Here is a 23,470-nt window from a genome sequence, read left to right as displayed (position 1 = left end):
TCAGATCAGTAAGCCAGATGTCTGGCATCATGGCAAATGAAACGGACACCCTTTCTCATCCTATCTGTATTTTGTATTTTCAGTAGATATTACAGCTGCAATCGGTATCATCACCATAACTAGGGAACAGCTATAGGAAATTCATTATTTAAAATCCTGGGGGTTGTTGAGATTCTGAAAGATACCAGTTTTAAAACGCATCCACTTTGGTGACCTATGTTATTCCGTGAACATATGAAATAGTTTGCAGCAATGGGAAGTCGGGTCCAGTCACCCAGAGTCGTTTTTACCAGCAGGCAGTAATGGTTGCAATAGACCGAAGAGATTTCATTGTAAACGTGACCCTGTCTGATAAACTTGCTCATACTTATTCTTGCTTTCAGGGTAACTGGGCCAGGCTGAGGCCTTCTGCAAGACAGCAGTCAGAATGCAGGATTCAGTGGTGAGTCTGATTTCTTCTTCTTCACCGACAGAAATTTGTTTTAGGTCTGTCTTTGGGTTCTGGGCAGAATGAAGGTACTGGATGATTCAAAAGACTTAAATATTCCCAAGGAAGTAGATAATGTATTGGAAGAAAAAAGAAACACCGCCAAAGGCTTTTTATTTTATAAGTACCACTGCAAAAAATGAGCAATCACTTCAAAACATATCAAATAGAAAATAATAATTTATTTTAACTTCATCTTACTTAAGGTTTGTTAACTAATCATGATTTCATGAGCTTGCTTGTAAAACTCTGTCCCTTCAAATCTACAAAGCAAAGGTTTACTACGATGAGCACTTAAAATTCCACAAACCACCTCCATCCACAACTTCCCTGTACATGCAAATTCTTCCATCGGGCTGCAATATTTGCAAACATGCTTTAAACTTCCGTAAAGCTGCATGGTATTTTGCTTTCTGGTAAAACCTTTACACTCTCTTGGGAACTTTAACCAGAAAAAAAAAAAAAAGTTTAAATGTGTATCCCAACTCTAAAACACTGCTGGTTTGGTTATGTGTCATGAACCACACAGTTTGGGAGTTTTGAGTTGAAACCTCGACCCTCAATCATGTATTAATGGTCACTCCTATGAAACACGTTGAACAAAGTAACGTAAAATAGGGTTCCATTAAAAATACACACTGGCAGTTGTATTCGTGTTTTCGGCAGGAGAAAAAAGCGTGTTTAACTTTTTCATATGAATATAGTTTAGACAAATTATTCTGTGAAAGTATGCTTAATAAAAGATCTTTCTGAAATTTAAACACTTTATGTAAAAGGTTAGCGAGTAAAAAAGTACAATTGCTATTTTGGAAAAAAAAAAAAAAGAAAGAAAGAAAGAAAAAGCTCTGTTTGTTAATATTGCCTTCCAAGACAGTTAAGGGTGGTTTCTCTCCACTTAAAATAGAGCTATCGACACCCGGAGCTGCAGAGTTGGCCAGTTTTGGACTATAAACAGGATGACCGTCTTTATCTTATATACAAAAAAACAAAAACAAAAAACTTGCCGCATTGAACGAGGCAGGAATTTCTACCCCAATGGTAGCGTTCTCTCTTATGTACACGACGCAGGAGTGGAAAATAAAAAAAAAAAAAGAAAAAGACAAATTTATACAGTAGTCACGGATAAGAAGGAATTGTAGACTCTCGTGCCATCCGGGGATTTCGTGCCGTGGGTCAGGAGTTCTTGGATCGTCATCCAGTTGTCAAATATCTTTTTGTTCCTCTTCTTCATCATCTTCTTGTGGCTCAGTTCCAGGATGCTCACCTCCCTGCGGTCGTCGGCCGCCTGCTGCTCGCGCAGGCACTCGAGCCGGCTCTGCATCATGAACTCGCGCCGCCGCCGCTGCTCCTTGGCCTTCACCACGTGCTGCTTGCGCTCCTCGCGGCTCCAGTAGCGGCCCAGCTTCAGCTCGCTCACCGCGTCGTCGTCCGTGGTCATGCCGCTGCGCTCCTCGCGGATCTTGAGCGCGCGCTCGCGCAGCAGGCGGTCGCGCACCGGCCGCTTGGTGATGTAGCGCGAGCCGTCGCTGCGCACCTTGACCTTCCACTCCAGGCGGGCCCCGGCCGCGCCGGCGGGGGCCAGGTCCTTGCACATGCTCACCAGGCTCATCTGGCTCTGCGCGTACTCCACGGCCGACTTCTGCTGGATGAGCTGCATGTAGCTCTGGTAGTGCTGCGCGTGCGCCGGGATGTGCGCGTGCTTGTAGGGCGAGTGCGGGAAGGAGGGGCCGCCCGGCCCGGGGCTCCCGGGGCTCCCGGGGCTCCCGCCGTCGTCGCCGGGCCGCCGCTCCCGCTCCCGCTCCCGCTCCGGGGCCGGGCCGGCCTCCAGCTCCCGCGGGGCCGCAGGGCCGAGCCCGGCGCCGCCCGCCTCGGCATCCTCGGTGATGGAGAGCAGGCTCTTGGGGGCGGCCGGCCCGTAAGCTTCCGCGCCGCCCTCCGCCGCCCTGCGCAGGGAGTTGTCGGGCGACAGCTCCAGGGTGAGCGGGGTGCTCCGGCAGCTCTCCCCCGTGTTGTAGGCGCTCGAGCTGTCCTTGTCCGACTTCTCGGGGAGCTCGGTGATGTCCGACAGCTCGTGCCTGCGGACGTCCACGCTGGTGTTGTAGTTGCGGAAGCCGCTGTGGTGCAGCATCCACGACTCGCGGTACTGCTCCCGCAGCTGCTGCATCTTGTGCGCGCGCACGATGCTCAGGCACTCCAGCTCGATGCTGCGCAGCTCCTCGTTGAGCAGCTCCAGCTCCTTGTCCACGCTCTCGGGGTCGCTCTTGCTGGCGTCCAGGTACAGGCCGTACGGGCTGCTGCTGCTCTTGGCCTGGCACTTGAGCTCCAGCAGCTCCCGGAAGCGCTCGCACTCGTCCACCGGGATGCCCAGGTAGTCGGCGTCCGCGCAGTCGGCCGACAGGAAGGACTCGCTGCTGAACGGCAGGTCGCCGCTGCCCAGGGTGTCCTGGCTGCACGTGAGCTTCCTCTGCCCGGCCAGCGGGGTGGACGAGGCCGTGGCGTCGTCGCCGTTGTTCTCTTGCTCCGAGCTCTCGTCGTTGCGCGTGCTCTCGTCCGTGCGTCCCACGCCGCTGTCCTTCTCGTGCTGGTTGGACAGGATGGTGGCCGTGTCCGTGGTGCCCCCGTCTTCCTCATGCTTCTTCTGGAACGAGAGCAAACAAACGGCCGCGGTGAGGGAGTTTCCCGGGGGCCCCCGCCTTTCCTGCGGGTCCCGGGCTGCCGGACAGGGCAGGCTGTGCAGCGCTCAGGCGGAGAGGCAGGGCCTGGTGTCCGTACCTGGCCGTGAGGCGGGCCTACCCGGGCTAAACACCTATCTCCTCCTCATCCTCCTCCTCAGTTCTCCCACCTGTAGGACGAGGAGAGTAGTCCCCTTACCTCAGTGGATGACCCTAGCCATCCATTCTGGGCGGTGCGGGTGGGGGTGGGGGGGGCAGGAGGCATTCAGCAGGACCCTGATGATGCAGGTGGCGCACAAGGAAGCTAAAGGGATCTGAGCAGCTCAGGCTACACCCTACGCCCAGGGAATTGCTCTACTTTGGAAAGTATGACTTCATGTTTTCGGATCTGCGTGAAAGCTGGCACTAGCGTTTTCTAAACAGATACGGACCGCTCAGCTGTAACAGCCAAGGCAGGCTCCCTTGGTGGGGGTGGTGGGGGGACACAGGAAAGCCAGCAGGCGCACAGGAAAGCACTTGGTTTGCTTGCTGCCTTCCAGGCCCGCTGGGTTCCTGATGGTCTTTGGCACAGTGGGGGAGAGGGAGGGTGCACACCTGCCTACAGCTGCTGGAGGCTGGGGGGGGCCTTACCTGCTGCAGCCTGCTGGCCGTGAACTGCATGGCCTGCTGGTGCTGCTCTTCAAGCATGTCCATGTGCAGGTGGTCCAGAAAGTCGTTTCTGTCCTCATCCATCCAGCCCTCGTCCAGCTGGTGGGGAGCGGAGAGTGGAAGGAGAGGGGGGTAAGTAGCAGCCAACACAGGCTTCAGAAAAGAGTCCTTCTGATTTCATCTTATTGACTTTTTAAAAGCACGGATGTTAAGACTCCCTCCAGGAGCCATGAAAATGCAGTGGGCCAGGTGTTTTGCTGTACCTCAGCAAACGAGCCCCCCCTTCACATCAGAGACCTTCCACCCCAGGAAAGCCTCGGCTATCCATGGTTTTATCTTTTTTCAGGGTGACGCTCCTGCATCCACAGCAGCTACTTTCAGTGAAGTGGGCCCCCCAGTGAGGGGGTCAGGTGGAGCGTGCCCTGACTCCTGCGCTCTGGCCCACAACCAAGGTTAGCTGGCCCTGAGGAGAAAGTATCCACGGCATGGGCAGTGTTCTCTGTGACACAAAAAGTGGTCTGCTCACCAGCTGTCTCTGGGGCAAGGCCCAGCACTTTCATCAGGTGCACATCTTCCCAGAGTAGACTACTGAGGGGCCTGACATCCCACAGCCTATGGGCCATATCTGGCCTGCTGTTCGTGTACCCTCTGCGGCCGCTTTTGTCCTACAATGGCAGAGTCTAGTAATTGCGCCAGAAACTACATGCCCCCAAAGCCAAACATATTTATTACATGGCCCTTTGAGAGAAAGTTTTCTGGCCAATGGTTCTCTTATATTTTAAAATAAAAATTGTATTTTGTGTATAAAATGTACATGGTGATGATTTATATAAACATAGTGAAAAACTATTTTGTGTAGAAGATGTACATGGTGATGATATACATAAACATAGTGAAATAATTCCTAGAGTCAGGCTACTTAATGTAGCGTTTCCTCACAGAGCTACCATTTGTGTGTGTATGGTGTGTGTGAGAGACATAGAGCGAGCAAGCGAGATGAGAGCACCTGAAATGTACTCTCTCAGCAAAGTTTTAGTAACAACACAGTATTACTAACCACAGCCATCGTGCAACACGTTGCCTACACTCTACCCAGGTCCAGGATGGAACACTTGTCAGGCTTTGGGAACTCAAACATTTTGATGGTTATGACCTTGTTGTGTTTTCCAGTCCATTATGTTTCCTTATCTTCTCCTTCTTTACCATTCCTACACTAATGAACCTGCTGGGCCTACAATGTAACGTCAGGCTGGATGTGAGCACTCTCCTTAAATGGTTAAAACATAAAATAGGTTTTAGGTCACATCAAGTGAGACCACTTTTTCAGGATGTACAAAATGCCTTCACATATTCAGACTTAACACTTGGACAGCGGTCTACAGTGCCACGGACTTGGAATACAGACCCAGCTTCATATGCGGGAAGCAGACTCACCTGGAGTTCAGGCCTTGCAATCAGCAAGGAAAAGTTCTTGTTTTCTTCACTGGTTAGAAGAGCCACGGCCTCCTCACGGTTCTGTACCTCTATTCCATTAATCTTAAAAAAAAAAAAAAAAAAAAAAGGAAGGTGAGGAGGTGATGGAGGGGTTGGCCACAGCATAATTAGATCATACACAATCATTCTATACTGTTCCAGGCTTATGTGTGTCACCCAGTCACAGCTGGGGCACAGAATAGTCCATGCAGCTTGAAAAGAATGCTCATTTTCAGAAGGAAAGGCCTTGCCTGGCCTGGTCTATCAGTCAGCCATGACAGGTGTACAAGGGAACTAATGTGGAAGCTATGTGAACATAAGTGGCTGAGACTCCAGAAGGCAGACTGAGAAAAATCACCATGTTGTGAAGAGGGACCATCTGAGCAATTTAATCAGACATAATACTCAGGCAGGAACATAAAGGGAATATACTAAAGCATTATTATAGACATTTTCAGATAATATGGGAGAAAAAGCAGCAGCAGGTCTCATGTGACCATTATGGAAGTCGAGGACAAACAAGGCAACGGCATCATACATGGTGTTCTTGTGCTTAGGGTGTCACGTTGGCTTCTTTAGGCAGGACAGAAAGGCTAGCAGGAGGGACTCTCACAGCATGTGTGAGTCCCAGGGTGGGTGATTCCTCCAGGGGACACAGGAACCGTCTCACCGAGCAGGAAGGTGACCCTTCTACCCAACTCCTTAGGCCAGTGAACCAAAAGGCAACAAAGAGGATGATTCTATTGGTCAGGGTGACCTGACCCAGTGATCAGTGGAGTAGGCAGGGCCATGTTCAGAACTCAGGACTTGCATGTCCCATAGTAAAAGCTAATGGGAAATGATAGCATCCCCACATGGCAGGACTGCAGAGGAGTAGGAGCTTTTAGGAATGAAGGATCCTTAAGCAGGAAAGGGTCCTTAAGCAGCTGAGGTTTGGGTTGAAATCTGGGGAAATGTAGACTGTGCAGTAGAAAAAGGGAATACAAATTACTCCCGGTGAGGTAGAAATACAGTAGATCAGAAGTGAGAAGACACGAGTGAGAGGAGTAGGAGCTAAGCCTTGTGGGACACCGTAGAACAAAGAATCTCCATTTCTGTGAGATTAAGAATTACTGTAGATGAAACAAGTGGTCTCTTTTTCACTCCAAAGAGCAACAGGCCTTCTGGTAAAGAAATAATCCTTACGAGCCGTTCTATGGTATGGTTACATGTCAAGTCATGAAATATAAAAGGCTTCTCCATCAATTTCACTAAATTTGCCAAAGATGTTCCTATTTTAAGGACAAGACCAAACTTGACACTCATGGTCCAAAATGAGACCTTTAGAGAAATCTACAATGAGAATTCTTCTGGTTCATGAGCTGCGGACTCTTGGCTTGACTTGGGCCCGTTGTTGTACCGTCCTGGGCCCTACAGAGAGAATGATAGGAAGGGAGGTTCGCCTTTGGTAAGGTGCTAGGGCCTCTCTGTCCAGCTGTCCTAGGCCTCACCACTTGTGGCATGTGTCACTTTGCAAGGTTTTTGCTTCACTCATCAATTTAACCTGTCTTGCCTCATTATACATCTGATTTGCTAATCCTTGTTCCTTGATGTCTTCTGTATTTCAGCTCTAAAGCTATTATCATCAACCATAAAGTGTGCTCTTCAGGGACGAGGCTCCTGGTCAAAAGCAGACCTACCTGGATAATGCGGTCTCCTTCTCGAATGCGCCCATCCTTGGCCGCGATGCTGTTAGGGTCGATCTGAAACACACATGGACATGTCAGCACGGAGTGGATAATAACGAAGACATGCATGAAAATCAACAACAGCACTTCTCAAAGGCTAACACATAGTCTTGCTTATCCCTATATTTTTGTTTTGCACAGAAATAAAGACTTAGTGTCATGCAAGGAGAGACAAACATGGATTGATCTGTTTCCAAGCCCTTTCCTGGGCATGCATGCTCTTGGACCCCTGCATGCAACCCTGTTCCATGGCAGTGTGCACAGGCCCTGCTGACCCAAAGGATGGTGAGGCACAGCTGACTTCCATTGCATCCACAGAAATGAAAACCGAAGTGTGATGCAGAACAGGCTAAACTGTACCCTTCACTATGCTGGTGAGCAACCATACCTTGATTATTTTACTAAATGCTTCAATTTTGGAAAATAACTTTAAAAATGAAATATAATGGAGACAAGTGGGATTAAGTATAGGAAAAATCCCTCCAAATGCAGTCACGGGAAACCATCTTAAGTGTGGTGAATAAAGTACATCCAAAAGGATAATTATTAAGCCTAGTAAACACATCTCTTGGCTCATTTCACAGAAAGAGGTTTTTACTTCATGACAAGACTGAGTTTCTGTGCTTGCATGGATGGGAGTCTATGTAAAGTATCCATACTGAAATCAGTGGCTTTGCATTGTCTTCTTTAAGAAGATCAAAATAGCTTCCATCTGTGTACTTTGCAGATGCATTTAACTTACATGAATTCAACGATATTCACATTCAACCAAAAGGAGAAAGAGATAAAAAATACTTTAAAAAGTGTAAATGATTCCATCCACCATCCCATTCAATGAACACGAGAAGGGAAATGTGCATCCGCTGTCCCCTCAGGGTTGAACACACAGAACCACGTAAACGGCTCCATTTTATGGCCGATTTGCAGGCTTCTCCAGGGTAATTTCACCTTATGTGCTGACTGACATTTGAACTTAACCTTCATGTAAAGACATAACTCCCTGGACTGTGTGATGAAGGGGATAAAGACATTTGTGTCTTTCCAAAGACTTCTCAATGAGCCAGAGTTAAGGCTGGTTAACACATAACAGAAAAAACAAAACAAAAAAAAACCCCAAACCAACACAATGCCTTCTCTGCTCTTGAGATGATAGTTATACACACTCTGCCTTCCTACCTCACTTATATAAATCCCAATGTCGTCTTCATCATCGGTCCGGTAGCACACAGTGAGGCCCAGCTTGTCCTGGCTGTTCATTCTGTAGAGATCCACTTCCTAGGCAAACAAAAGGTATTTCCCATGAGCTCCAGCAGGCAGGGAGAGCTGGGCGGGGGGGGGGGGGGGGGGGTGTCAAATCCTTTAAAAATATTTTGTTTCAATGATGAACTGGATTTCTTTGTATTTGACTGTGTAGAGTGGTTAACTTACTAAACAAAAAGTGATTATGGACACAGGATCAATGCCCACAGCATTTCTGACCCTTCAGTCAATATAAAGTCATTTTGAAAATAGTTATTTTATTGATTCCCCCAAAAGAAAAATTACCTATATTTCACTCAGTGTCATGACTTCTGGAGTAGGGCTTTTAAAAAGCATTCTTTCACTGTCTGCCACAAACGAGAATATTTCCATAGCCCAAACCATCCAGCCATTTCAGTACAAATGTTTCCAATGTGTTCGGTTAGATTATTTCACGTTGCGTTCCCTTAATATTCACAGTAATAGAACTTGCAAACAGATTACACATAAATTGATCCAAGAAAGGAGGGTAACGTGATAGCGCGCAATTAATGCTTTCCACAACAGCTGTGATATTTACAGTCGAGAAATTAGTTTCAGCCGCTATTACTGCAAATTAAATAAGATAAAAGCAAAGTGAGCCCAAATGCGAGACACATGAGCACGGGGAACGCCACTGTATTTGCCAATTAGTCTGCGCTTCAGAATGAAGTCAGAACTTTGAAAACTGCTGGAGCCTTGGGAGGAAGTTCTGGGTTTTCTGAAAGTATTTTAACAGGCCGAGTTGCCCTCTCTGCCACGTTGCCAACTACCCCTGCAAGATTCTGCAGCACTAAACTGCAGGCCTGTTTGAAGGTCTCCAGCAGGTCTCCTGATCTGGTTTTTACTGCTGACTGTTCACCAACCAGGAGGGTGATGGCGCTGAGAGAATGGGTCTCCAAAACCAGTCTCTGGGGACTACTCCCTCTCTACATCCATCCTACTGTTGGAGGGTGGTAAGGATGCAGTTGTCGTTGTGGGGAAGATCAAAGCAGATACCTCCTGAACCCTCCCCTATGCAAGGCAGGGTGCCCCAAACCACGGACACTTGCGAGGTGGAAAAGCAGCAGGTGCCAATGTCCTGGGCATCAGTGCCAAAGTCCTGTGTGCAAGGAAGAGAGAGGTGGGCTGAGCATGGCCAGGCATGAGGCCAGACCAGGTTAGGAGGACCCCAGAGGCTAGCAGGAGGAGCTTGGATCTCATTTCACCATTGTGGGAACCCATGAAAAAGTTTTAAGTGAGGACTGCTCTGATCTGATGGACTATTTTCCGGCAGTCTTTCTTGCTGATGTATGGAATGTAGTGGGGTGAAGGGTTAGGGCTATGAAGACAGGTAGACCTGTGTTCAGATCCCAGATCTACCTTTCTAGCACCTTCCTCATGGACCTGTTGCTGTAGTTCTGTCTCCTTACTAGTAAACACCAACTCTGCTGCCTCAGGCAGGGTGAACACTCGGTGAGGTAAGGCACACAGAGCTCTCAGCACAGTGCCTGGCCCAGAGAAAGCAGGAGATGGGAATATAATAATTACTGCCGGTATGTTTACTTGCCTGAAGTCCCAGAACTTGACTGTAGCACAGTGGGTGTATTTCACACGCCCCTCCCCCCGATAACTGTATTTTCCGAACACTGATATGTTAATTAATTCAATGGCTTCCTAATTATGGCTTTAGCAATATGGCAAATTTTCACTAAGCGAAATCCCATTAATTTCTGATACTTTAGGTGAGTTGGATGGAAATTTCTTTCCTAGTGTTTTGAGAACAGGACTACGCACAGTAATGGACAAAGCAGGAATTCGAGGGTCACATTTAACTAAATGTGACCAAATCTTTCCAAATACTTGCGAGTAACCAATTTGCACACTTCACCTATCAGTCACACATCTTCCTCTAACATTTCAAACACATGCCCACATCTCTGTCTCACATTACACTTCCTTTGGGTCTGGGTAAAAGGAAACACTTTCTCTGTTTTGGCCCTTCTCACAGCGTGATTCAGTGCAATTGCGTGATGATTTGTTTGGGTCTAACTGCACAACTGTAGCCAAATGCTGCCACCGAGCCCCGTGCTATCATGGTGGAAGCCAGATGGTTCTGGAACAGGTCCATAAGCAACCAAAGCAGAGAGAGAGAGAAAATGGGAAAGGTTGTAGGGAGGAAAATGAGAAAGACAGTAAACGTTGTGATATTCCTTTTAACAGAATTACAAATGGCAATATGAGTTTTAGCTTTTCATGAATCAACTGGCCGCCAAGGTGAGTATCTAAGCATAAAAGATTTCACAGTTCAGCTGGGCTTTATTCCAGTACTCAGAGTGAGCTTCCAAGTGCGGTTGGGAGGAGTAAGTGCAGAAATTGAGGGAAGTGTTTACGAACTACTATAGCATTTGGACACTGTCATAATATCCAGGAACAAGATTAGCAGGCTTGTCTCACTGACCAAAGTGTGCATCGGTTCAGGAACTCCTGACTCAAGTGGCAAGCTGTATGTGGGGCGAGCTATATAGTCTCACATGGTGGAACCACATGTTGATTAGTGACACACTGAAAATTCAACTGGTCGACCTGCTCTTCGTGGTTTTTCAGTATAGACAGTTTGAGAAGCATGACTCTCTGATACACATCTAGAGTTGACAGCTCCATTTGAGAACCCGGGAAAAGTGAAAAGTCTGGAAATCATATTTTGGAAAAGAACACACAATGTACTAGGGGTTATTCAAGTCAGAAAAAGGCAGGCTCATAAGGAATGGGAGAGCTGAAGGTCGGCTACATAAAAAAAGGATTACATTTATTTGGCTTAGTTCCCAAAATGTAGAGTCTGTTGTCTTAGGTTTTTATCGAACTCATTAACTCGACACTGAACTTCAAAAGCATTTCTACTTTATTTTTTTGGTCAGGGTTTTGATGGACAGATATTTGGGGAACTAGGAAGCTATAAATGTGGACATCAGTTCATGTTGCTATTGGTGGGAGGATTTTTTTCCCTGTACTTTACTCTTCTGAATCTGCCAGTTCCTTTCAACACATCTTTTATAACCAGGGAGGAAACTTTCTTAGAATGTCAGGCTGGTGACTTTAAAACAGTTTCACCTGAATCCCTGATAACCGAATCATGGATAATACTTTCAGCTCCCCTGAACACATTCTATGTGCTGCCATTAACCCCCCATGTGATTAGCAAATTAATAATAGATTTCCAATAAACACTGGTGGAAATTACACACAATACATGATGGATAAACATTCCCACATGTGTGCACGGGAGACAAGAGGTTCTAATTACCAGACCTATTCCCAGTTAGCAATACTCTGAGAATGCAGTGCTCTCTCCCTACAGCAGAAAGGTTTAGCCAGCACTGCACCGAGCCTTTAAATTCCACTGCAAATCCTCCCAGGACAGACTGTCATGGCGACAGTCACATTCTCACTTTGTTTAGATTTAACTTAAATATAGCAGAAGCCAAATTCCATCCTTGATACAGATGAGAAGCTGGCTCTGGCACCCCCCCCACACACACACACACCCTGTGACAGGACAGAGCACAGGAGGAGCAGGCTCTCCTCTGAAGCACTTGCCCTGAGTATGTTAAAGCTTTCTCTTCCACCCTCAATTCCAGTTGGCTGTGAAGCAAAATTTAGGACATTTTTAAAACAGATTCAAGAATGGGAGTGTAATTCTAGTTACACTAGGAGGGTAGTCCTCCAGGAACAGCTTTCTATTTTAGAAATGGTCTGGTTTTAAAAAGGATGAGTGGTACTGGGTGAACAAATGCTGATATGACATTTCCAGTTAAAATAAAGGAAGCGGTATTCTGAACTCCACTTCAGGTATGTACTCGACATTGGTATTAGATAGGATGGCTTGGGTTTTAATGTTTCCTGTGTTACCTGGATCTTCTGAGGAACTCTAGACCAAAACCAGCAAAGTTTCAATTAGAAGGCATATGGTCTAACTTACCTCAACTCAATTTCCAAAGATGGTTCAACATCATAAAGAAGAGCCTGGTTGCTAATAGTTAAGCAAAGAGTGAACCATAAAGGGTTTTCAGAATCTCCTAAAAAACAACACTGTAAGAAGTGCTACTGTCTCGGCTGTATATAAATCTGAGTTTTACCTTGGCTGCTCATCAAGATTATATTAAGGCAATAGTAGTTGAATAATGAGTTGTGAAGTAGAAAAAAAGGGGGGAACTAGCCTAATATAGTGTGCACAGTAGGTGGCTCAAAAGTGAATGAATGAGCTTGAGATTCCAAGAAAGGAAAAAAATAGAAATGAACAACAATCCTGGCTGCACCATGAACAAGCCACCTTGGGAAAGTCACTTCATGTCTCTGAAACGTCTCAGTTATTCTATAATTTCCTAACCAGATATATCTGTGAACTTAGCAGACAATTCTCCAAACTCACCGGGTGGCTTGTAAATTCTCAACACTGCATTGTGACTCCAAGCTAAAGGCAGAGCCTTACACAACTGAGCACACATCACTGAAAGCTTAGAGGTTATCAATACATATCTGTCTGTGATGATGGAGATAAGATTTCAAAGAAGACCATTAATCAAACTGGTATGAATAATGTATTAGCATTATCTGGATTATAGTTCCCCCACCACTGGTGTCCTGTTGCTTACTGGTCTAGATGGACTGTTGGATAAAAAAGGAACTGCTAAGCCTGACATTTCAGATGAAATTGAAACGATAGCCCAATTAAGAGAATTAATGGGGCCATTCCACCTGGGTGATTCGAGCTTTCTGTTTCAACGTCAGCCACTTTAATCAGAGGGGATCCCAAAGACTAATTTCAATGGCTTATCCCACACTAGGAAGACGGGTCACTGAAGCATAACTCTACCTTATCGGTTCAGAACTGCTGTGCATATTTCTTTAAATTATCTCAACCTTTTCTATATCCATGCACCGGGCAGGCTATGTGCAACACAGAGGTGTCTCAAAGAGGCTGCACTTCCCTTCAAGGACCTTTATTTGAGATAGGGTAACGAGGCCTTTCTTCCTTCACTCAACAAATGTTTACGGGGTACCCACTCTGTGCCAAGCACTATCCAGGCACGAGGAGTGTAACCACGAATGCGTTGGATAAGAGAGCAGCTCTCATGGAACTTGTATTCTAGCAGGGGGAGCCAGATAGTAAGCAGGGAATGGCACTTGGGGTAGGGATGCCTTAGAGTGGCTGGGAAGCTTCTCTGGAGGTGACCTGTGGCCAAAAGACAGAGCTGGACAGGACCAAGCTAGGATCTGTGGGCTGAGAGCAGAGCAGGTGAAAGGTGTGTGGCTGGTAGTACAAAGAATGGTCAAGTGCCGACTGTACTGGGAACGGGGTGAGGAGGCCGACTTGGTGAGGGTAGGGCTGACCAGGGAGGGTTCCCTGGAGGAGCCCTTGAGCCAGGCCTTTAAGGCCAAGGACAAATGTATAGATTGGCTGGAGCATCCTGCATCATCTCCAGGACAATCCCTAGTCCCTAGTGATCTACTTAGGTTACTCGATGAAACCAGGTTTGGAGGTCATTTTATAGTTTCCCGTTGAAACTGTAGCTTTTCCTTTTCTTTTCTCACCTCAAAATTACATCATCAGAACACAACATAGGTGAGGGCAGACTCATAGCCTGGCGGGGGGTGGGGGGGGGCTACTGATGAATCAACTGGGAAATTAACACAATAGATTAATGAAAAAGCCTTCTTCAGACATCTATTTTCCTTCTTAATTGCCTACAGAAAGATCTAGAGCAGGTGTTCAGTACCTGAAAATTTATGGGTAATTATGTGGCTGCTCAACCCTTGGGTATACTTGGGTATAATCCTTGTAGCTTTACACAGTTTCACAATAACAGGGATTTGACACTTACCTAAATACGATCATTTTGTGTGCTTTAAAAGACAGAACATCTGTTTTTCTCTGCGCATTTGCTTCCATAATATCCCAACACACTCATATATTTTCCACCTATATCCATGGAACCAGTTATTTTTCAAAAGGTGTGGATGTTGATCTCATTCAACTCAGATGATGAGTGGTGTGTTGAGACTGACCCCCAAACTCAAAACACACCCACTCTTTTTGTAATCTAACCCCAGAATGGAAAAGAAGAGGACGGAACATAGAAAAGAGCGTGTGGACTGTTCTAAGAAATTTGGTGAGAAGCGTGGATGACGGGTACATGCCTGGCTCCCTAAAAACTGGGTCTGCTTGAGAAAACTCCGTCCTTCACACTGAGGTTTTGTTTATGAACATTCTGGAATTGACCAGACTACCTTTGGAGGACATGCCTCTGAAGCAGGGCAGTCCTAGAGGTTACAAATGCCGTTCCCTATGGGATATTCCCTCCTGGTTAGCGGCCACACTGAGCTTCAGGGACACTCTGAGCCTTCACCACAGGACTTAGGATGGGCCTCTGATCCCAAAACACCAGGTTCACTTTATGAGATTTGCTTAGTTAACAGAAAGAACCTGGTGACATCTAAGCTGCTAGGGACAAAAGTTCAGAGGTGAAAGCAACCTTCCTGCCTGATTTTGACCCAAAACTGTATTTTGGTTTTCTTAGGCAATGACACGCTTATGTCTAACAATCCTCATGACTTAGGACCTGCCAGGGATGTGAACTCCTTAAGGGCAAGCAGGGTGGCGACTCCCTGAGTTTGTGTTTCTAGCACCAGTGTATTCACTGTAACAGATGCTCAGTGAAAGCACACAAGTAGAAATGAATATAATCCTGGGTGTCTCATGGCATCAGAGGTCTCATTTAAAACACTCAACTGATTTTCTAAATACCTGGGTTGTTTATCTCTGCTTTTTTACTCATGAGAAGAAAGAAGTCTATACTGAATGAAAGGCAAACCAAAGCCTTGCTGCTTTGACCCAATGGCAAGACAAATGGAAGCTTAGACTTTTTTACCTCTAGGTTGGGCCCCTCCAACTACTGTGCACAGAAGCACCTGGGGATCCTGTGAAAATGCAGATTCTGACTCATTAAGTCTGAGGGCCAAGATTCTCTGCGTTTCTTGCCATCTCCCAGGTGATGCTGTGCTGGTCCCGGCAGTACACTTTGAACAGCAAGGTTCTAGGGAACTGTTTCAGAGTGGCTTCTATCAAAAGCAAGATGCTCTAAGGTAGTTTACACTGAGAAAGTTACTTCCTTTAGGAAGGCAGACTCAGTCTGTGCTAGTCTTAACACTTCTTTAACACTAACTAGCCCATCTCCTGAGAAAAGAGGGAGCGGGGCGAATTGGCCTCCGGCTCCCCAGCCCTTACCGGGCACCACCTATGATGAGCACCAGGATTTGAGAACACTGCCTGGCGTCCACTGTGTATATTGTGTAGCACTTTCTATTTATGGCACTTGCTGATTTTTTGTCTGAGGCAGTGATAGAGCATTGCCTTTGAAGTAAATTTACCTAGTTTAAATGAGTTGAGTTGGGTTAAAGCAAAATAGAAAGCAAATAATGGTTCTGGTCATAGTCAGATATAATGAAAAATTGTAAGGCAGAATGGGCCACATGGGGCAGATCCTGTGGGAGCTCTGTGACCTTCCAGAAAGCATCTGCAAGTTCTTTTAGACATGATCCTTTTGTCTCCAGGAAGAAACCATAGGTTCCATTGGGTTCCTCAAAGCATCAGACATGAAAACAGATCACTGTTATGGAGTCACGTTTAACCAAGTGCCCATGACTTACCACATCTATACAACCCTTGAACAACATGGTTTTAATGGCATTGGTCCACTTACATGTGGACTGTTTTTGTTAAATACAATACAATCTTGTAAATGTATTTTCTTTTCTCTAGCTTACCTGGCTGTAAGAATAAAGTATCTAATGCATGTAACATACAAAACTGGTGTTAACTGACTGCTTATGTTATAGGTAAGGCTTCTGGTCAATGGCAGGCCAACAGTTCAATTTCTGGAGAGTTAAAAGTTAGATGTGGATTTTCGACTGTACTCCTAATCCTTGTGTTCAGAGGTCGGTTAGACTCTGTAAATCTAGCTCCTGAGATATTTAATAGCTCTTTAAAGACTGCTTTAAACACCAATCATCAAAAAGCAGTGTTGTCCTATAAGGATTATGAAATAGCCCTTCTTGTAAAGTACTATTCCAGAGAACTCCAGACCCAGGAAATGCTAAGAGGTACTTGGCTAAAGAGAAGTGTTAGATTAAGAAAATATGTGTATGTATGTATGTTTGTTTGTTTGTTTGGGTAATTCTTCTATTGTATCTGCTCCCTTTTCCCAGGGCATTTACCATGCTCTTTAACATATTCAAGACTGAGTAGTCCTCTGTGACAGAACTCTGTTCTCAGTGGTTCACTCTGACATTTCTCAAACACAGGTGATGTGGAACCCCGTTTGCACACACTGCGTGTTAACACCTTAAGGACGAGTGTCCTGGGGGAGTCCCTGGCTGCTTCACGAACTAGCCCTGACACTAGGGAGATGAAAAATTGTAAATAATAGGCAGAATCTTCAGTTTTCTGGAAGGCACAAGGCTACCTTTTGTGCAGCCAGTGATGGGTTGCAAGTATTGGGGTCTATGTTGGATGGCATGTATGAACAACAGCAGTTTTTAGTCAGAATAACTGCCATTCCAATTTAGGCCATATGCATTTAGCAGGAAATTTAAATTTTCCAAAAAAATAAAAAAAATGGCCCAGGGACAGTCATGGCTCTCCTGCCAAGTATACTGATTGTTCTGCATCAGCCTGTAGGGGAACAGGCAGTGGAGGTGTTGTGTCAACACTGTGACTGATCTTTGTCCTCTGTTCTGGAAGAAAAACCCTCAGTAACCATAAAGAGCTTGAGGATCACAACTATCTTCCATTTGTCTGCTGCGTCTACTGCTGCCTCGGGACCTACTGCCACCCAACGGCCCATGGAGTGCACATGTGTCAATGGGAGGCCCAGACTACATGGTGGTTGGCCATACAGTTGAATAAAACATTACTGGAGTCTTCCTGGATGGCCTTCTGATGGTGCCAGAGGGTTTCCCCTCCACATCAGAAATCTTTCTAAATGGTACCCGATTATCCTAGTCTGTAAAGTCAGTTTTGAAAAAATGCTCTTGTATTTTCAGAAAACATGATAAAACATAGGAACCGATGTTTCCCCAAAAGTACAAATAAGTACATCTTGAGAGGTGACTTTTCTCTATTTTCTTTCACTCTTATTAACAGACAGATGAGGGCTGGAGCTCTGTAAAATGGTGTTCTCTAGGGGAGGTGGGTGAGGGATTTGTGAAACAGGTGAAGGGGACGAAGAGCACACTTAGGGTGATGAGCACGGAACACGGACAGGATGGTTGAATCACTATTGTATACCTGAAACTAACGAGACACTATGTTGGTTACACATGACTAAAAATAAATTTAAAAACCCTTAGAGGCCAACATTATCCTTATATATCAATATCTAGAATCATATGAGTCATATTTGGCTTGAAATAACACTTAAGGAGAGTTATGGGTTTGCTCATTTTTTCAAGCTCAATGTTACAAAATGTTGGGCAAACCCTTCTGTGTTGGTGTGGGCTCAGGCCTACTCTATTTATCCACCTGTTCCTGCCTTTGAGTAAAAGTGATGATGACTTCAAGAGGAGACAGGTGGGGAAGCTCACCATAGTTACCAGAACATGTAGAGATCCTGATGAGAGGAGATGACATGAGTTCAAAGATCCACAATAGGACTCATTACCCTATTTTTTAATTAATTTTAAAAAAACCCCTAAATGTCCGCTTTGGGATCAGATCGTTACATTCTATTTTGAAGGAGTAGGCGGGGAAGAAAAGCTGAGTAATGCCTTTAAATCGCATAATGAAAGTGGTTCTTTTAGAAAAAACTCACAGTGGCCATTTCATTAATATCTGTAAACTATGTTTATGCTTACAGCGAACTTGTTCAACTTAGTGATGATTCCTAAATCGAGGCGAGGATGCTCTTACCTCCAACTCCAGCTCTTCCCTGTCCATCTCCTGATGGATGCCTCCAATGTAGTCATTGGGGTCATAGTACTCGTGGGCTGAGGGGTGCCTGAAAACAGAAGAAAGACCTTTATGGCCTGTTTGCAGTTCCAAGTTGCTGCTTTAATTCCCACCTCCCAGCTAGGCCCCGCTGTGATGTGGCCGCAGCTCTCAGGGCTGGGGGACACTGTGTTAGCTCGCTTCTCTCTGGCTGTACTTCCCAGCAGCATCAGGACCTCCATTGTTTAACACTGCCATCCTCTGGGCCAAAGTCTGTCCCCCTGGAAGAGGATGCAGGTGACGGTAGGACCACCTCTGGTGCTTCCAGTGACCAACCTCTAGGCAACTAGTCATGTGAGTCAATAGGACTCATGTCTTTTTTTAATTTTTTAAAAATTTATTTGAGAGAGTGAGAGACAGAGCATGAGCAGTGGGGAGGAGCAGAGGGAGAATGGGGGAGTCTGATGCAGAACTAGATCCCAGGACCCTGGGATCATGACCTTAGCTGCAAGCAGATGCTTAACCCACCGAGCTAACTCAGGTGTCCTAGCAGTTTCATTTCTAACTCTTTCTCTAGGTAGCAGACATATTCCCATTTCCCACTTATTGCTTCACTGTTAGATTTTCTCTTTGGGGAGAAAAAGGCTGGACTTCAGGCAACACTCAAAGAAATTTGCTAGCCTCTGAGTTTGGTCCAAAGGACTTATGACCAAAACTACAATGCTATCATCTAGGACACTGTCTTCCCAAACTTTAGTGTTCCATGACAAGGAATATGTTTGCCATGAAAACCTAAAGCACACATATGTGTGCATACATGTGCATATAAAGCACACGTGTATGTAAGCACTGAGTACCCACTGCTCAGACAATAGAAGCTTGAGTCTCTCTAGGACAACATATTGAAACCCCATGTATAGAAGCCACCACCTCTCTGGAACCTGTTAAGAGCAGAGGCAGTGGGAATCCTAACAGGCCTGGTTGGTAGCTCTGATAGGTGCCAGATGTGCATGGAAAGCTGCAGCCTGATTGCTGACTGGGGACTCAAACCATCTTGTTCTCAAAGGTCAGCACAGCAATCAGCGGGCTCTGGTCTTCCCTCCTGGGCGCTTATAGTTTTGAAATAATGGACCAGACATGAATGGTCAAACAAGGGCTGGCTTTCAATTTTCTGGCCCTAACAAGTTAAATATCCTGCCAGCACTGAAGGGGCTCTAAGTGCTGAGGATGCCGCCGGAAGGCCTGGGCTTTCAAGCGTCAAGTTAACACTGGCTTCTCAATCCCAACGCGCACTCTCGCTCTGCTCTGCCCTTGCAGCCAGAACCTGGAGCAGGCTGACCTCTGGACTCTACTGACATTTCTCAAGTTGCCCCTTGGGGGTAAGTCATGTCATGTTAACTAGACTTCCGAGGAAATTACGGGTTTGGCTTCCACAAAGCCCATCACTGTGACAGCTCAACCTCTGAGGGGCAGGAGTTGGTGTAGAGGCTTCATCGATACTGAGAGGCAGGTTTGCTCTGTGAAGTCAAAGGACCGGCTTGAATGATTGTACTCTGTGAACCGGGCAGTTCTTTCCTAGGATCGGCTGGGACACAACAGAGTGGTAGTGTGGCTGAGAGCTGGCAGCTGGGGCAAGACAGACCCGCCTTTCAGGCCGGCTGCCCACAAGCTGAGTAGGACAGGCGCATCTGCGCTTCCTCATTGCATGGAAGGAGCGGTCTTCTTTGCACAGTGCTGTGCACAGAGCATGCATGTCAGATGGATTATCCCTTCCACACTGTCGGCTGCACCTGAAATTACTCTGTCGGCCCTGCGTTCCCATGACGGCTAGCAGGGAACACCATGGGGCTAAAGGCAAGTCTCTGTCTGGACTCTGACAGAGCCACACTTGCTTCAGCTTACCGAGTTCCTAAGAGAAAACCACCAGGTGGCATTCAGAGGTTTGCCCTGCAAGAGGTAAAATGCCCTTTGAGATAAAGCATCAAGTCAGTGATCTGAACCAGGGGCAAGACAAGAAGAGCCAGGAGGGGCTCTCACATCACCTGGAGAGAGTGAAGTGGATGGGTGGGCGTCCTGCCCTCACACAGGCACAACCACGTGCCCCCCGCTGCAGTGAAGTGCACATCTTCTCAGACAGTGGTCTTAGAAAATTTTCTCACTCTTCGTTTCTTCCCTAGATATTTAATCTCACTCACTAAATTCATGATCGCTGCTCCCTCTTGAGGGCTTACCATATGCCATGCCGAGAACTTCCCATACATTATTTCCCTTAACCCCACACTCTTATACACTGGGTGCTCTTGCTATTTTTCCTATATTAAAATGGGGATAAATTAAATTACCCCAGCTGCCCGGCTAGTTATCAGTTTGAGCATCCGGCTCGTGTGACTTGAAGGCTCTGAGCTACTCTCTCTCTCTGACACTAAGTAAGGTAAGAAGGGAGTCATGTGTAAAGTAATTCATGTGGGGTGTTGGAACACAGCTGTTACTTAATCGGTAAATGCGCTGCTTATATGAGGCACGTGTGGGCTTATTAACAAGGATCCAGGTTTGAAACGAGACCCGAGAAAGCGGATGCACAACCTTCAGAGCTCTCTTTACACTCCCAACTCACTCTGTTGTCTGCTTAAGAGTTGAGTTGTAACTCAAAGCCTTCACATTGAGTTGTAACTCAAAGCCTTCACATTGCCATTTGCGGTGATTAAATTTTATTTTGAAATAACTTTTATGACGTTTGTCAACTAATTTTGTTCTTAGAATATAATTTGAATAACTCTGCTCCAGGGTTATAATAAAGTAATTAATATGTCAGCGAGGTTTTGAGGATTCAGTTGAATGCCTCTATAAACAATAAAGTTAAACACAGGCAACGTGGAGGAAAACTGTAAGACACGCTAATTTTTTTCACCACACCGAAGGGAAGAAACCAACTTGACTGGACTTTACCATAGGTAACACATCTGAGCTGCAAGATCATGGGACTTACTCCTCGGGCAGGAGATAGGGATCCAACACTGGCGGGGTTGGGGAGGACATCTTCGTGAGTGCCATGATGTGCTCGAAGGTGATGTCGGTCTGGGTTCCCGTGTCCACCAGCTGTGACTCTGACGGAGGCGTGAACATTTTGGTCCGAGGGGTTCTCCTCAGCACCTGTACCACAATGGGCTCTTTGGCTGTCTTGAAAGCTTCCACAGCCTGGTCATGAGTCGCTCTGGATAAGTCTTTACCATTGACCTGTGGAGAAATATTTGGGGTGAGAGAGGGTCATAGTCCAGCAGAAGCTGCAAAGATGCTTCTGTGTAAGCAAGCCAAAAGGAAGAACAACTGGAGGGGGTCGCAGAATTGCAGTCACCTGTTTTTGGTTTCCTAGGGAATGCCTGCTGGGATGGGAGTGAGTTTGGAGGGATACAGATCTGGCATTAAATGATAAATCTCACAGCAGGGAGGTCTGGGCTTCCTGCTGGAATGTCTTTAACACAGTTTCATCACCTGCTAACTTGCCTGTGAGAGAAAAGAGCAGCCTTGGGGCTCAGAGCCTTTATCAGGCAATAATAGCTAACTAGAAATTAATTACATTGTTATGTTTTAATGGGGTGTACTATGTCAGGTGACATTAGCTTTCCTTTTATGGAAGTGATAGGACGTTTCCTTTTTAAATAAATTGCTTTGTGTGTATTTTTTTTAAGTCAATCAAATATATTAAGTAAATGATAATCCGGGCCATAGGTGGATATGGCAGGTATCAAGGAGGCAGTACGCAGATGGCTAGCATTCTGGCCGATGTTTGGGAAGTAAGAGATGGTTTAACTGTTGTCCTGTTTCCCACTGTGTGTGGCCTGAGCTGCTGCTGCATCCCCCGTGCCTGGACGTTACTGAGTGTCCACTGTCTACTGCATGATTTACATGAAGCTACCACTTAACGCTTCCCTCAACGTAGTCTGGGATGTTGGCAGAGCCAACATTATGTTCATCTCCCTTCTCTAACAGCTTCAAATTGACCACATGAGATCACACAGCCAGTCAGTGGTAGGTTACAACTCTGTACCCCTGGAAAGAATTCTGGATGCACCATCCAATCATAGCTGACTCGATGTGGCTATCTTTAGCACAGATTACACAAGAGGAAATAGAAGCCAGACCTTTATTTCTAGAAAATGAAGTCATTCCAAGCAACCTTTTTGTCCAACTACTGAATTTACCTTGCCCTCCCATCCCCCGCTGCAAAGAAATAGGATATTATGTCCTGGTAGTTTGGTAATGTCTAATGTCTGCACTGCAGGCCAGGTTCCAGGCTCTGACGTATTTCAATATTATCCCCCAAGTGGTCGGTTTGCTTTTTAAAGTCAGACACAAAACGATCGTACAGGAACCATATTCTGCAGAATATACCGCTGCATAAGTTCCTGAGCTTTTCAAATCTCTGGAGGGCAACACTGACAAATTCGTGTCACTTAACGTACGAGTTCCTGAATACAAATCTCTTAGACTGATAGTCCATTTTTTCAATAGGCATGTTTTTAGTATTTATTTATACATGTCAGAATGAACACTGAACCTTCTCCTGTCTGGCATATGCATCCTGCCCCTGGCCCCCGCCCCCCACTCTCTTGTACTTCAAAGCACACTGACAGTGAGGTCCATCTTCCGAGGCAGAGAGCACTTCAGTGTTTCTTTGTCTGAGCACAACACAAGTATTGATTATGCAGCTGCTTTCCTATTTTTGCTGGGTGCCCTCACTCTGGCCCTCCAGGGACAAAAACTCTTAGGACCAAGTATCTTGTAAACAACTGCTGGGTTGAAGAATAGATGTCGGACTCTCTCCTTGTAATGAAGCCCAAGTGCATCATGCCCGTGGAGATTATTAATGATCTGGATTCAATCGACTTAAGTCATTTACTCACATCACGAGGGAGTTCGGCAGAACAAGAACTCTGAGCTACGGAACGACTCATGTGCACAGTAAGTGAGCGGCTGAGGCACTGACCTCTTCCATCCTCTACCCCGGAGGACTGGGAACACCAGGGCTTCACCTCCCAACCGTCTCAGCTCTTCCTCCTTTGAGAAGAGCATAAAAGGGCACTAAAGGCATCCTTCCCAGCTTTCCAAACCAGCTGACCACCTTGACTCCCTCCTTGCTCAGAGTCCCATGTGCTGAGGACTTGGGTCGGGAGGGGTGGGCCAGGCGGTCAAACAGCAACTTGGAGATCTGTGAAATTCATGC

At 46.1% G+C, this 23,470-nt stretch overlaps 1 protein-coding gene across 2 annotated transcripts in view; it reads right to left on the bottom strand.

The window, feature by feature from the left end:
* Nucleotides 1-649: 649 nt before the first annotated feature.
* Nucleotides 650-23,470, bottom strand: part of PDZRN3 (PDZ domain containing ring finger 3) — a 238,828-nt gene continuing 216,007 nt past the window's right edge. For both annotated transcript variants that reach the window (XM_072720425.1, XM_072720426.1), the window contains 7 exons: nucleotides 21,236-21,483; nucleotides 18,232-18,319; nucleotides 8,184-8,282; nucleotides 6,960-7,022; nucleotides 5,242-5,343; nucleotides 3,790-3,906; nucleotides 650-3,125 (listed from right to left, as the gene is read on the bottom strand). In XM_072720425.1, coding sequence (XP_072576526.1) covers nucleotides 1,593-3,125; nucleotides 3,790-3,906; nucleotides 5,242-5,343; nucleotides 6,960-7,022; nucleotides 8,184-8,282; nucleotides 18,232-18,319; nucleotides 21,236-21,483 — 2,250 coding nt within the window. In that variant the 3' untranslated portion in view covers nucleotides 650-1,592. The remainder of the gene's footprint in view (nucleotides 3,126-3,789; nucleotides 3,907-5,241; nucleotides 5,344-6,959; nucleotides 7,023-8,183; nucleotides 8,283-18,231; nucleotides 18,320-21,235; nucleotides 21,484-23,470) is intronic.

This window comes from Vulpes vulpes, chromosome 9 (assembly GCF_048418805.1).
Source record: "Vulpes vulpes isolate BD-2025 chromosome 9, VulVul3, whole genome shotgun sequence".
Classification (NCBI taxonomy): domain Eukaryota; kingdom Metazoa; phylum Chordata; class Mammalia; order Carnivora; family Canidae; genus Vulpes; species Vulpes vulpes.
This window is presented reverse-complemented; position numbering and strand designations above follow the sequence as displayed.